Raw genomic sequence first — 13,948 nt, 5'->3', positions numbered from 1 at the left:
TCAGAGATTCTTGAGGGTCATTTGGCCCTGCCTGCCACTCACCACAGAACTCTCCCAGCAGTTCTGTCTGCTGGCCCAAAGACTCAACCGGATACAGGACACAGATGGACTATTGTCACTGTTTGTAGCTCAGTGTTTATACCGAGTCAGTATGGGCTTATGAGAAGAGCCCAGGACTCAGAGTCCAAATGTCTGGATGTAGGGTCCTCGTCCAATTCTTACTTGCTCTAAGATTTCTGCCTATTTCATACTATCTCTCTGAATCTTAGTTACCTCTTCTATAGAAATAAGTACCAATCATAACATTTACCACCAGACTGGTGAATAGCAATATAGACTTCCATTTGACATCTTTTTCTCCCCGCTTTCTGCCCATTATTCCACCATACTTACTTGGCACTTGGAAAAACTGTGGGCTGAGTCCTGGGTGGATTTTAGCTTCTGACATGATGTGGTTCCCGCCCTCGATAGAGTTCCCTTGCCAACTTGGTTACCCATCTCTGACTTTATTCTTGAAGGTTAAAGTCCCTCATAAATGAACACTGAACCCTAGAGACAGTCCGGCCAATACCAAGTACGTACAGTGGAACATTGCCCCTCTCCCGTCTGGAGACTCCACATCCATAATGTAGCTTAAGATTACATTCGATTTTTTTAGCAGCCGTGTCAGACTCAAGCTCATATTGAGTTCGTGGTCAACTAAAACCTCGAGATCTTTTTCACATCAATTGCTATCAAGCCAGGTCTACCCTATTCTGCACTTGTGTAATTGATTTTTTTTAACCTAAACATAGGGCATTCCATTTATCCCTGTTGAATTGCGTTTTGTTGGTTTGGGTTCTTAATTCTACTCTGTTAAGGTCATAAGGATGATCTGTATGATCATCCAAGTGGTTTTACCTACTTTTTAAATTCTTTTCATTTTAAAGCAAGGAAAGAGTATGGCCTATCAGTGGAGACTTCCCTCCTCGTTGCAATGAGTATGTGCTTTAGGCACTACTGAGCCCAAGAGCCATCCAATAGTTCACTTCTCTTCACCATGCTCATAAAGCTAAGAGGGAGATGATTTGCCAAATGTTAACACTGACCATACTTACAAAATGCCCTTAACTGATCAATTTAAAATATCCAGTGTAAGTTGGTGAGCAAATCAAGTGCCTGCTATATGAACATGGCTGAACTGATATACATTGGCAAATGGAACAGTCCTTGACCTCAAGAAGCTTCTCATCTAGTAAGGGGGCAAATGTGCACATCATTATACAAGCTGAATGTGATCAATGTTTTGATCAAGGAGGGAGAAGCTGCAATAAAAAGAAAAAGAACAAAAAGGAATAGTTTCCTCCACCAGGGCAAGTAGAGAAGCCCTCACGGGCAAAGCATTTGATCTAGGTACTGATATCAAGTTAATGTACCACAACTTATTCTTGGTGAGTGTGTACAGGCTGTAGTATATCACATTTTCTTTTCTAGTGCCCACAGATTGGCTGTATAGTGGTTATTAAAAAAAGAAATTCAGAGGCTGATATTGAATTTATCACAATGTTGTTTGCATAATCTTACTCAAACCCTCTTTCTGCAAGGCAATATGATACCAGGTTTGTTATTGCTTTACTCCTTTTTTTTATGACTTTTTGGCTCAAGGATTTTCAACAGCAATTTTCCTCTCAGGGTCCTCGCAGCTCAACTGAACAGTTACCTTCAGGACTCTTACCCAAGCAAGGCACCAGTGCCCTCCTGTGGGTCACACTTTGAAGATTCTTTTCTTTGCTGGAGGAGACAAAGGCAAGCTGGGGGTGGAGAAGTTCTGCTTATTCTCTCTCCTCTCTCATCATGATTTCTCCCAAGCGCTGAGCATAAACCTGCCTTCCTTCTTGTTCTGTGTCCAAATGGAGCAACTACAGTCTATTTTTGTTGTTGTAGTTTTGTCAGGTTTTTTTGGAGCCTTTGTCCTCCTGACAGGAGCATCCTACCCCGCACATCCATCCTTGATTATGGCCCTTCTTTCCATCTATTCCGTACCCACTTTATGAGAGATGAAGAGGGGGGAAAACTTTAGGCCTGATCAGAACAACACATGTTCAATGTAAAATATTTGGAAGAGATGCCATGTTTCTAAAAAAAATGATACCTATAATCTCATCATTAAGTGATACCACTATTAGCATTTGGTATATCCTCCTTTTTCCTGTACATATAACTTTATATATAATTTTTAATCAAAATTGAAATGATACTGTATATTTAGCTTTGTGTCTTGGTATTTTCACTTATCATTATATAGAACCATTTTCACATATCATTACATATTCTTTGAAAACATGATTTTTTAATGGCTGCATAATCTTCCACTCTTCGGTGTACATGTCCTTTTAAAGTCTAGGCTCATCATATTTTAAAGCTTAGTCGTGTGCAACAATGGTGATTTTCTTTTAATGTCCTCGTTCTACCCCTCCCCCCACTCCCACTCCTTTTACTTTGTCAGGTTGATTTTTTGAGCTTATGGAGGCAGAATTTTGTTTCAAGTATCTTGTACTTATGGAATTATATTCCCCTTTTACAATCTTTTGTCACAGTGTCCTGTGCCTTTATTGGCTCTCCACATGAGACAGTTTGCTTTCTTCAAGTGAGATTCAGACCATGTCTCTTCCTCTGCTTAGGGCTGCTTCCACAACTTCACTGTTGTCCATTTGTTTTTTTTCTTGGTCAGGATTAAACCACCTACAATAATGGAAAGATCTCTGTTCTTAGAGCTTCAATTCTCATACTAGCCTGTGACACTGCACCATTCCCTAACCTCTCTGAGGCTCTCTTTATTTTGCTGTTGTTGCTCTGTTTTGTTTTGATTTTATACCTCTGAGAGGGAATCAGATCAAGATCAAGTTTTCTCCATTATACTTTCCAGATATAAAATATAAGCGACACAGGATGCAGAATAGAAATTTCTATTGTTGTTCTTTTTCTTTTTAAAAGGTAAACTGTTGGATATAGAAATTTTTGTTTTAGAATTCTATTCAGGAAACCTGTCAATATTTGAGACTGCTTACCATGTATTAGACCATAGGATAGATTTACAAAAGATGAAAACTATGGAGTACCTGCCATTAAAATTCAGTTTAGTTGAAAAAAATAAAATAACTATGATGCTGGATACCAATGGCTCATACCTGTAATCCTAGTTACTCGGGAGGCTGAGATCTGAAGCTCACAGGTCAAAGACAGTCCAGACAGGAAAGTCCACGAGACTAATATCCAATTAACCACCAAAAAGATGGAAATAGAGCTGTGGCTCAATTGGTGAAGTGAGAGGCTTTGATTGAAAAAGCTAAGGGACAATGTCCAGTTAAGGGACAGACCTTGAGTTCAAGCCCCAGTATTGGCACACACACAATAGAGCATTTATATTTGGCACTGCTATTTACTGGCTGTAGTAAATATCTTTAGGCAAGTCCTTTTCTTCAGAAGCTCCCAGCTTTCCAAGGTTACAATCTCAGTTTCATAGGCAGAGATCATTTGGGTTTGGTTCCTCTAGTACTCTTTTATGTCAGTCATTCATTTCACTTGGGAAAGTTCCAAAACATCTCTACTTGGATTTCCTCACTTGTGCTGTGAAATTATAACAGAAGCTTCATGCTTAAGTTTTTCTTGTAGAAATGAAATGAGTTGACATATGTAGAATTCTTTCATGAATGCCTGATAAATAGTAGGTGCTTCATAAAGGGTAGTTGTTGTGCTAAGGATTAAATCAGTGTGTGCCTGTTAAGTATAGTGTCTGGTACCATAATAGGAACTAAATTCATTTTGGTTGAGGAACACAGAGAAGGAGAAATTTTAATATTGCTGAGGGGGGAGTTAGCAACTTTCTTGTGGAAAAAAAAGGTTATGCAACTTAATCAAAGTCATACAGCAAGTCAGCATCAAAACTGGGGTTCAGTAACACCAGATATTACTTTACCTAACACAGAGTCTCCAAGGCAGTTAGTGTTTCCAGAGGCAAATGGATGTGGATGGGTGCAGCAAGCCTGAAGTGAGGCAGCTGGCAGCCAGCCTCTCACCCTGTAATAAACCTAGTGAGTGTTGAGGAGCTGGGCTTGATCAAGGATGACCAGTGGTTTATCAAGGTTAGGGGGCAGTGCAGTCTTGGTTTTACCCAGAGCTAAAGCTTTGGACCAGATTTCTAAGGGTTTCATTGGGCTTAACAAGGTTGACTTAGACTTGTCCAGTGTGAGCCTAGATATATCATTCCATCTCTTTAATTTTTTATTGTTATTATAAAGGTAAAGGATAGAGGGGTTACCGATACATAAGTCAGGTAAAGACTACACTGCTTTTTGGGCAATGTCATCCCTTCCTTCGCACTGTCCCTCATTCCATCTCTTAAGAGGAGCAGTGTTCCAGAACCTTAATCTCAGGGCCATCTCTGGGGCTCTTTCTAGAACACTGGAGTATCACAGGCCTCCTTTTCTCCCTCTGTCCCTCCATCTGTCTCTTTCTCCTTCCCTCCCTCCATGTTTTCCCATCTTCCTCTCTTTCACTCATCCTTCACTAGCCCCTCCTTCCTCTCTTCAGTCTCCTACACCCCTTCCCTGTCTTTTTTCCTCCTCTCTCCTTTGTGTCCCTTCCCACTTTGTTCTGTTCAATCCATGAAACTTGGATCTTCCAGCCTGAAAGCCATCCCAGCTCTGGAGATCAGATCCATTCCTCAGCATCGCAGACCTCACTCCCGGTTCCCCATCAGATGAAAGGCCCTGGGTGGCAACCCAGGTCCCATCTGTTGTGCTGCCGCCTGCTGTGGGGGTGGGGCTGGGGCTGCACAAGCAGGCTGCCCTGAATGACAAGCGGGGATATTGATCGAATTCTGAACTCAGCCCAGCCGATAGAAGGTAATTAATGACTCCATTTGCCTCAGTACAGAGGAGAACAATTGAGTTTGAAACTGCAACAACTGGCAGCTGGTGAAGACTGGGGGACAGCCCTGGGATGAACCCTTCTGTAGGGGAAACTAGGGGTATGGAAGATCTAAGGTGGCTCTACGTGACCAGCCAGAAGGGTCGGACTTTCCACCCCAGCCACAACTCCCATTTTCTCCACACACTTTTCCCCCAACCCACTTTTATCCCCCTTTAAATGTATGTGCCAGTCCAAGAGCTTGAGCTCAGGGTCTAGGCGCTGTTCTTGAGCTGCTCTCCCTCTCTCTCTCTCTCTCTCTCTCTCTCTCTCTCTCTCTCTCTCTCTCTCTCTCTCTCTCTCTCTCTCTCTCTCTCTCTCTTGTTCTTTTTGTCATGGGGCTTGAGCTCAGGGACTGAGCTCTTTTGCTCAAGGCTAGCATTCTACAACTTGGAGCCACAGTGCTAGTTCTGGTTTTCTGGTGATCAATTGGAGATAAGCATTTCCTGGACTTCCCTGCCCAGGCTGGCTTTGAACCATGATTCTTAGCTCTCAGCCTCCTGAGTAGCTAGAATTATAGGCATAAGCCACTGGTGTCTGGCTCCATACCACTTTTTGAGGTCATTTTTAGACTATGGATAAAGATCTCTTTTACCCAAAATTACTCTTGCCAGTTGTATGATCTTGTATATATTTAGAACTCTTTTTAAGCTTGTTTTCTCATGTGTAAAATCAAGCTAATATAGTCTTTCCAAGTGTTCTGTGAGGGCTGGAGGAAGTGCCCTGAAACTGCTGGGATATAGGAGGTGCACAGTCAGTGAAGGCTCTGACACTGATGGGAAGAGAGATGAGAAAAGGCAAATTAGTCCCAGTTTGTCTTTGAAAGCAGACATCTCTGAGTTCAGATCCAGGCTTTGCTATTTATTATTAGCTGTATGATGCTGGGCAAATAATTTTGCTTCCTTGAGATTGTTTCCGTCATCTAAATAACAACAATCATAAACACTCCGTAAAGTTGAACAGACTTAATGAGTGCAAGTGAATGCTCGATAGTGTCAGTTTCCCCAGAAACCATAGATCTTAGTATCTGGGCTTAGAAAACAGAACTATTTCAGCGTCAGTGAACTCGCCTAGCATGCATACGTTCCTAGAAAAGCCCTTCCCAAAATTTGAGAAGGGGCACAAATTCAGGGACCTCCCAGCAGGTTGGGGAGGTGACAGGGCAATTCCATTTGTGACTGGTGTGCAAGGGTTCTGGCCTGGGGTGAGAGATGGGAGGTGAAGCTCTGCTCCAGGTCAACCCAGGAGTAGATGGGGAGTGACAGGGTAAGTGAATGAGTTGGTTAGATCAAGGAGTAAAAGACATTTGTCTTTCTTTGCTATCTTTTTCTTCTCTGTGTCTTTCCCCTCTTTGGGGTGTTGGGAATCAAACTCTGCACTTTGGGCCATGTTCAGTCACTGCTCTGTCAAGGAGCCTCACTCTCAGCCTCCAGACAGCTTTGTTTTGTTTTTTTAAGAATGCCAGAAGTAGGGTCGGGAGTTTGGCCTAGTGGTAGAGTGCTTGCCTAGCATGCACGAAGACCTGGGTTCAATTCCTTGGTACCACATACGTAGAAAAAAAGCTGGAAGTGGTGCTGTGGCTCAAGTGGAAGAGCTCTAGCCTTGAGAAATGTACAAGGACAGTGCTCAGGCCCTGAGTTCAAGCCCCACAACTGGCCAAAAAAAAAAAAAAAGAATGCCAGAAGTAGTACATGCTTACTTGTACAATAGGGAAAAATAACTTAGTCAAGTAAATAAATCATTCATCATCAGAACTCATGATCACCCCTCTCACCATGTCACTGGCAAACCTTTCATTTTCTAACTCTGTTTGTTTGCCTGGAGTCTGGGTCCTCCTCTGCCAGTGGAGATGCTCTTATCTATTGGTTCAGTCCACAGATGCTTACTTGTGCCCCTTCCCTATGCCAAGCTCCCTGGTCTAGGTGCTCTTGAACCACCATGTGTGGTTCCTCACCTCATGTGTACCTCCATTATCTGGCACCTCAGCTTCCTCACCAGTAACAAGGAGATTACAATTCTTGCTTACCTTGGAGAGTGGCTAGGAAGCCAAAATAACGTAAGGTCCATGAAGACTTTACATTAGACACTAAGCAACTAGGAATCAATCGGTCAGAGGAGAAGACAATATGAGCTTTGTTCTTCTTGAAAGAATAATAGGTTTCAAAGTTGGAACTCAGCAGCTTGTTTAATTTATTTATAATCTGTCCATGTTCCAAAAATGGGCTTGCGGCAGCTCCCCCTCCTTAAGTGTGCTTGCACTTTTGTGGACAGGCCCCGGAATGGGCTCTAGGTATGAGAATGTTACCCCATTGCACCTGACCTTGGACAAGTGGTCCAAGCCATACAGGTAGGTGTTGTTGTTGTTGTTGTTTTGCCAGTCCTGGCTTGAACTCAGGGCCTGAGCATTGTCCGTGTCTTTCTCAAGGCTAGAGCGCTAGCACTTGAGTCACAGAACCACTTCCAGCATTTTTTTCTATGTATGTGGTACCAAGGAATCAAACCAAGGTTTTCATGCATGCGAGGTGAGCGATCTACCACTAGGCCAAACTCCTGGCCCCAACCAGCTAGTTTTTCTGATAGTAACATAAAGAATTTGGACCAAGGAGGCCTAAATTTTCTGGGCAATCTATACTAAGCCAACACACTCTACTATTTTTTGCCTCAGCATAAGAAGAATATAAGCAGGGCCCGGAGTTTGGCCTAGTGGTAGAGTGCTTGCCTAGCATGCACGACGACCCAGGTTCGATTCCTCAATACCACATACATAGAAAAAAGCCGGAAGTGGTGCTGAGGCTCAAGCAGTAGAGCTCTAGCCTTGAGAAAGTCCAAGGACAGTGCTTAGGCCCTGAGCTCAAACCCAGGACTGGCAAAAAAAAGAAGAGTATAAGCAGAAAGTGGAATCACAGAGAAATGTGACCCAGAAAGGACAAAGTGGCCACAGCTAGGGCTCCGAGCTTCACACCCAGACCACAAAGTGAAATGATTTAGAAGGCAGGTTCCAGAGACAGAGACCTGGTTTCAAATCCTGACTGTCATTTACTAGCTTCATGGCTTTTGACAAGTGTCTTAACCGCTCTTTGCCTCAGCTTTCCTGTCTAGAGAAAGATTATCATAATATTTACCTCGTAGGGTGTTGGAAAGGTTAAATATGCTCTGAAGTACAGCAATGGAGTGGAAGAAGCTCTTTTATTATTGTTTTTGTTGTTGTTGTTGAGATGGGTTCTCAACAAACTCTATACATATGCATAGAAGGCTGATGTCAAATACACAATCCTTCTGCTTCAGCTTCCCCAGTGCTGAGATAGTATACAGATGTACACTATGATGTCTGTTTGTCCTTTCCTTCCTTCCTTCCTCCCTTCCTTCCTTACTACTTTCCTTCCTTCCTCCCTCCCTCCCTCCTCTCTCTCTCTCTCTCTCTCTCTCTCTCTCTCTCTCTCTCTCTCTCTCTCTCTCTCTCTCTCTCTCTCTCCCTCTCTCTCTCTCTCTCTCTCTCGTTCTTTCTTCTGTGGTACTGCAGGATTAAACCTAGGCATTTGCACATGTTCTACCACTGAGTCACATCTCCATCCAAAAAGGTCTTAATACTTGTGTACTGTTAGGATAGATGAGCAAGAGGTAGAAGAGGAGTAGGGCAGACAGAGATAGTTAGCTTAGCATATCACCATTTCCTAGCTCTGTGGGATCTTCCCAGACCTACAACAATTACATTTTCTAATCCCAACCTAAAAACATGGTCTAAGAGTTGGTAAGAATATTGCAAACTGGAATTGCTCCACAAAGTTCAGGATGTATAGATACTGTATTGTAGCCCTCTTGGTACTGGGAGTCCAAATGTAGAGACCTTCTTTGGGCTCTGTCCTTAAGTAGCCTCTGCCATCTGCTGTAGATGATGGATCTGCAGCTCCAAGGCTAAATTCTCTTCTAAATGGGCGCATAGCGTTCGCTGTTCTTTGGCTTGAATATCATAGGTGGGTGGGATGGTATTGTTGCGGGTAAAAAGAGCCTCTGGGGATAAACACTGCTAGAGGCTACCAGGCCAGAGGTCTTGCCTGACAAGTGACTGCATGTCCCGGCTGCCAGGCCAATTGAGTAGTTACTCTTGAAACTGACTGCCAGGGGTCTGTTTGATTGTGACCACCACCTAGGAGAATCTCATTTACTCAGTCATTTATTGAGGACCTACTATGTGTCGTGTCTGGCACGGGAGCTACAGAAATGCCTCAGTCATGGTACTTCCTCACAAAGTGCCCACAGCTTGGCTTCTTGACACAGGAGGGTTGTTGGGTAAGGAATTGTCTTTGAGGTGATTGATGTCTATTCTATTTATTCTGTCACTGTTCACTCTCAAACCTGGATCAGGGCCTGCTTCTGCCTCTATTTAGATTAGCTCAGGGCCATGCAGTGGTACCTTCCTCTCCCTTCCTGGCTCCCCCGTGACTGCCTACAGGAGGTACCATTCAGACCATCCCCTCCATCTCCGTCTGCAAAGGCCCTCTGGGTAGCCAGCACTGTCAATATCATTTTCCCCATTCTTTTGTATTTCTCTTCTTCCTTGTGCTCTTTTCTCTCCTGCTCCTTCTCTACTACTCTTTGTTCTTCTCCTCCTCCTCCCTGTACCTTTCCAGCCTCCCCTGATGCAGGCCCTGACCTGCCCTCTGGAGCTGGACACTCAGGCAGCAGTGACAGCTTAGCCAGCTGGTTTCATTCCTGTGCCAAGTTTTCTCTCCCCAGCCAGCACCTGCCTGGATTCTGAGGTGGAAGGCCTTTCCCCCTTCCCTCTCGCTCTTTCCTGTCCTGCCTCTGTTTCTGGGCTTCTTCCTTCCTGAAGCTTCTTTTCCTTGCACCAGCTGATTGAACGCCTTTTCTGCCCTCTCTTGCTTACTCTGCTCCTGCCAGCTCCCGCACTTTCACTGGTTCTTCCCTTGCAAACCCCCCAGAGGGTCCCACCACAGTCCCTAGGACTTGAAGCTGAGTTGCAAGAGGGCTCCTTCACTTCCTGTCTGCCCTCAGTAGTGCCCTGGCCCTCTCCCTGCCCAGCAGCTTACCTCCCTGTCTCCCATAACTTTTTTTGGTGGTCCTTTTACCATTCATCCTGACTCCTCCCAGTTTTTCTTTCCTTCTGGGGACTCCCTTAGGCCTCCTCCAGCCTCGGCCTGGGGGGAGAGGGGGTATCTGTATGCTTTTAGTAGTCACTTCGTTGTCTGTTCCTCTAGCACTTTCCTGCCATCCACCTCCCCCCCCCCCCACCTTCCTTTCCTTCTTCCTTCTTCTGTCTCCACCTCCTGTCTGCCAGCTCTTCCAGCAGCAGGCTTCCTTTAGCCTTCCCTTTCCACTTTCCCCCTCCTCTCCATTGCTGCCTCTGTAACCTGCCTTACCACCAGGGCCTGAGCGTAGAAAAAACAAATAAATAAATAAATAAAAAGGTCAGTGAGTGGAGGGAGCAGCAATAACCCCTAAAACAGTACTATCAGTGGAACATGATTGATCAATTGAATTCCATAGCGGCTGAAAAATGTGGGATTAAGTAGTGTATTATACGCACAATGAGTTGAGGCATGATGTTCATTTCAAGTTCATTTCGCCGGCCTCTGCCACCAGATCAGGCAATCAATAGGGGCAGCAGATATCATATATCACCTCTCTGCGGGCTGGGGAGAGAGCGCCATAATCTCTCGCAAATTTAGAGTGACAGATTTGTCAAGATCTGAAGGGCCCCTGAATAAATGAAGGCGAAGAGACTCCTCCAGCCAGTGACCTGAGGACAAAGCTTCAGTTCAGCCCTTGCACACACGCACACGCGTGCACGCACACACACACACACTCACATGCACGCATGTGCGCACGCACAGGGTAAGCCAAGCCACACAGAAGCATGTACACAAAATCTATACAGATGCATGATGGCATCCTGCCACACATCTCTACACACACTCACACACCTAATGTGTGACATTCTACTCCCTAGGGCCTACTTGGTGAAGCTGCAATAACCATACACAAAGACCCTCAGTGCCACCTTCCCTCCCTTCTGACAGCAGGGCGATCCAGAGAGGGGAGGGTTCCTAAGATGAGAGGATTATTAGATACAATGGGATAGCTACAGGCAGTGAGTTCAGGTAATGTGCATCATAGGAAAAGAAGCAGTCAGAGAAGAAGCTGGGGATATAGGCTCACACTTCCCTGCAGTCAGTCCATCTGTCGGTCTGTCTGTTTCTCTCTCTCTGTGTTTCTTACACACGCCCCTCCCCCCCACGCACATATCCTTTCAGAAAGGCTATCACAGATCCTTGTTTATCCAGATGTTTCTTATATGCAAGTGCATATGCACAGAGAATATCCACACAAAATTGGATGAATAAACACAGCACACTCCATCTACATGCAAGGACATGGACTTTCTAAAACTAAAAGCCGTTTTAGAACCTTACACAGAAACTCTTTGGTTTTGTGTCCACAGGAACCTGGGGATATTATCAAAGCTGTCTTTTGCCTGCCTTAGGCTAGTCTTGTTCTCTCTCTCTCTCTCTCTCTCTCTCTCTCTCTCTCTCTCTCTCTCTCTCTCTCTCTCTCTTTGCTCTCTCCCCTTTCCTATCTCTTCTCTCTCTCTCTCTTTGCTCTCTCCCCTTTCCTATCTCTTCTCTCTCTCTCCCTCCCTCTCTCTCTCTCTCTCTCTCTCTCTCTCATCTCTCTCTCTCTCTCTCTCTCTCTCTCTCTCTCCTCTATTTCCAATCTTTCTCCACTGCCTCAGACACCTCCCCCCCCCACACAGTTTTCCCACCCCTTCTCTGACAGTGTGGAGGGAAGACGAAAGTCTTTTTAGGTAAGCAGGACTCCCTGCTCCACCTGGGAGGACAGCTAGGGAGGATGGCTGCAGGTTGAAGTTAATCAATATGTAATATTTTCTATGGTCTCCCAAATGATACTGTACGGTGTTACTGTATATAATGCAATATTGATTATATCATATCGTATAATCACCTATAAACTGATATATATAACCGTCCCAGAGGAAGCCCCTGGGGCTGCAGCGTGGACTGGCCCCAGGCCTAAGGCTCACTAGCTGGTCTTAGACAGAGGGAAACCAAGAAATGACAAACTAGGGCTGAGCTCTGAGCCAGGAGAGTTATGGGGTAGGGACTCAAAGAGAGGCAGCAGAGCCAGCATTTTGTCCACTGTTCTCAAAGCTCCAAGGGACCCATAGCTGGAAGACAGGGAAAACAGAATGGTGACAATGCCATGATAAAGCCTAAAATGGCAACAGGATTGACCAGTGGCCCCAAGAGAGCAGGCACTGTTGGGACGCCATCAAGGCCTTCCTTTGTGGAGCATCTCTGGTCCCTGTGGAAACCCACAGGAAGATCCAGGTGCCCCGGGAGCTGGCTCCCTGCAGAGGAGTGCACCAGAGCTCCCAAGGGAGAGGGGTGGCCGTGGCACAGCTGTATGCAGGCCCCCTGTTTTTGTTCATACGCATGCTCTGTAACCATGTGACTCCTCTTCCTTCTGCTCTGTCTCATCTTGGCCCACTCTGAGCTAAGCACCTCAGCCTTGCTCTGAGATACACTGCCTGCCCCTCCTTCCCAGGACAGTTAATTACTTCATGTCTTACACTCAGCCTCGGAGATTTGATGATTTTCAACCCTTAGAATCAGTGGAACTGAAGTTCATCTCAGAGTTGAGTTCATTTCTCCACAGGCTTGGTAATACCAGCCTGAGAACCCAGCTCCTCACCCAGGCTGAAACAGGATGGAGGGGGCAAGGCAGTCCCTAGGGAAAAGGTGCCCCTCTGGCTCTCCTGTCTAGTGCCCCTACCCCTACCCCTACCCCATACTGTGACCCTTTCCTGTCTCTTCCCAGCAGCTTTAGTGATCTGGCTTCCACAGCCAGGCCACTGAGGCAGAGTCAGCCAGCTGGACCAGTCCCTCTAGCCTATGAACTAGAAGGACAGGGTCTTGGCAGGAGTACAGAGTCCTGGGGGTAAGAATCAGATACCTAACCCCTTTGCCCACTGCCCTCTCCCTTTGTCTCTGCTGGCCTGGTGCTGATGCTCACGTATCTGTGTGTTCCCCAGATGTGTCTGAGGGCTCAGTCCCAATGGAGACTCTCAGAGTGGCGTGGACAGTTTGCGGAAGCACCTGCGAGCAGACACCTTCACCCAGCAGCAGCTGGAAGCTCTGGATAGAGTTTTTGAGCGTCCTTCTTACCCTGACGTCTTCCAGGCATCGGAACACATCAAATCAGAACAGGTGAGAAAGGAGTTTCCTGCTGGTCCCAGAATTGGAGAGGAACTGGGTACAACAAAGCCTCTGGAGGACTTGCTTTCCAAACACCCAACTTTTCATATGTTCATACATGTGCTTTATGAACATGCCGGCACAAGGACATCAGGGTAGAGTTAAGAGATACATAGCAATTTGGAAATAAGGGATTCTGGGCTCACACTTGTAATCTCAACCACTCAGGAGGCAGATATTGGAGGATTATGGTTTGAGGTCAGCCTAGGCAAAAGCTTTTACGACATCACCTCAACAATAGCAACAAACATGGGAGTGGAGTGGTGTACATACCATCCGTCTCTACTAGGAAGGCCTAAACAGGAGGATCAGAGTCCCTATCAGCCCAGGCAAAAAAAACTCAAGAACCTGTCTGCAAAACAGCTACAGCAAAAATGACTGGGGGGAATGGATGAAGTGGTTAGAGACTCTGAGTACAAACCCCAGGACCACCAAAAGAAGGGGGATAAGAAGAGATGTGTTTATCTTATATCCATTAAAGGCCTCTGCTTCCTTATCTGTGGGACTAAGGGCTTTGATACTGTTCAGTTAGTCATTCTGTGGCTTTAAAGTGGACCAGGGAAGACCAGGTATCTGACTTTAAAACTGAAATGGTGCGTCTTAGCTGGATGAGTTCTTAAGTACTAGAGGACTTGAACTGCTTTCTTGCCACGTCCCCTGGCTTCCTCGGCCGTGGTCTTGTAGAAAGTGTCTGGAGCTCCCTTTGC

General features: G+C 45.5%; 1 protein-coding gene across 1 annotated transcript in view; it reads left to right on the top strand.

Annotated features, from left to right (window-relative positions):
* The window catches only part of LOC150053941 (uncharacterized), a 59,968-nt gene that overhangs the window by 44,172 nt on the left and 1,848 nt on the right, over positions 1–13,948 (top strand). The window contains exon 6 of the mRNA XM_090345520.1: positions 13,019–13,193. Coding sequence (XP_090201646.1) covers positions 13,019–13,193 — 175 coding nt within the window. The remainder of the gene's footprint in view (positions 1–13,018; positions 13,194–13,948) is intronic.

This window comes from Megascapheus bottae, chromosome 15 (assembly GCF_031878675.1).
Source record: "Megascapheus bottae isolate mThoBot1 chromosome 15, mThoBot2.hap1, whole genome shotgun sequence".
NCBI classification, from domain to species: domain Eukaryota; kingdom Metazoa; phylum Chordata; class Mammalia; order Rodentia; family Geomyidae; genus Megascapheus; species Megascapheus bottae.
The sequence above is the reverse complement of the archived record's forward strand: the minus strand, read 5'-3'. Positions and strand labels throughout refer to the sequence as shown.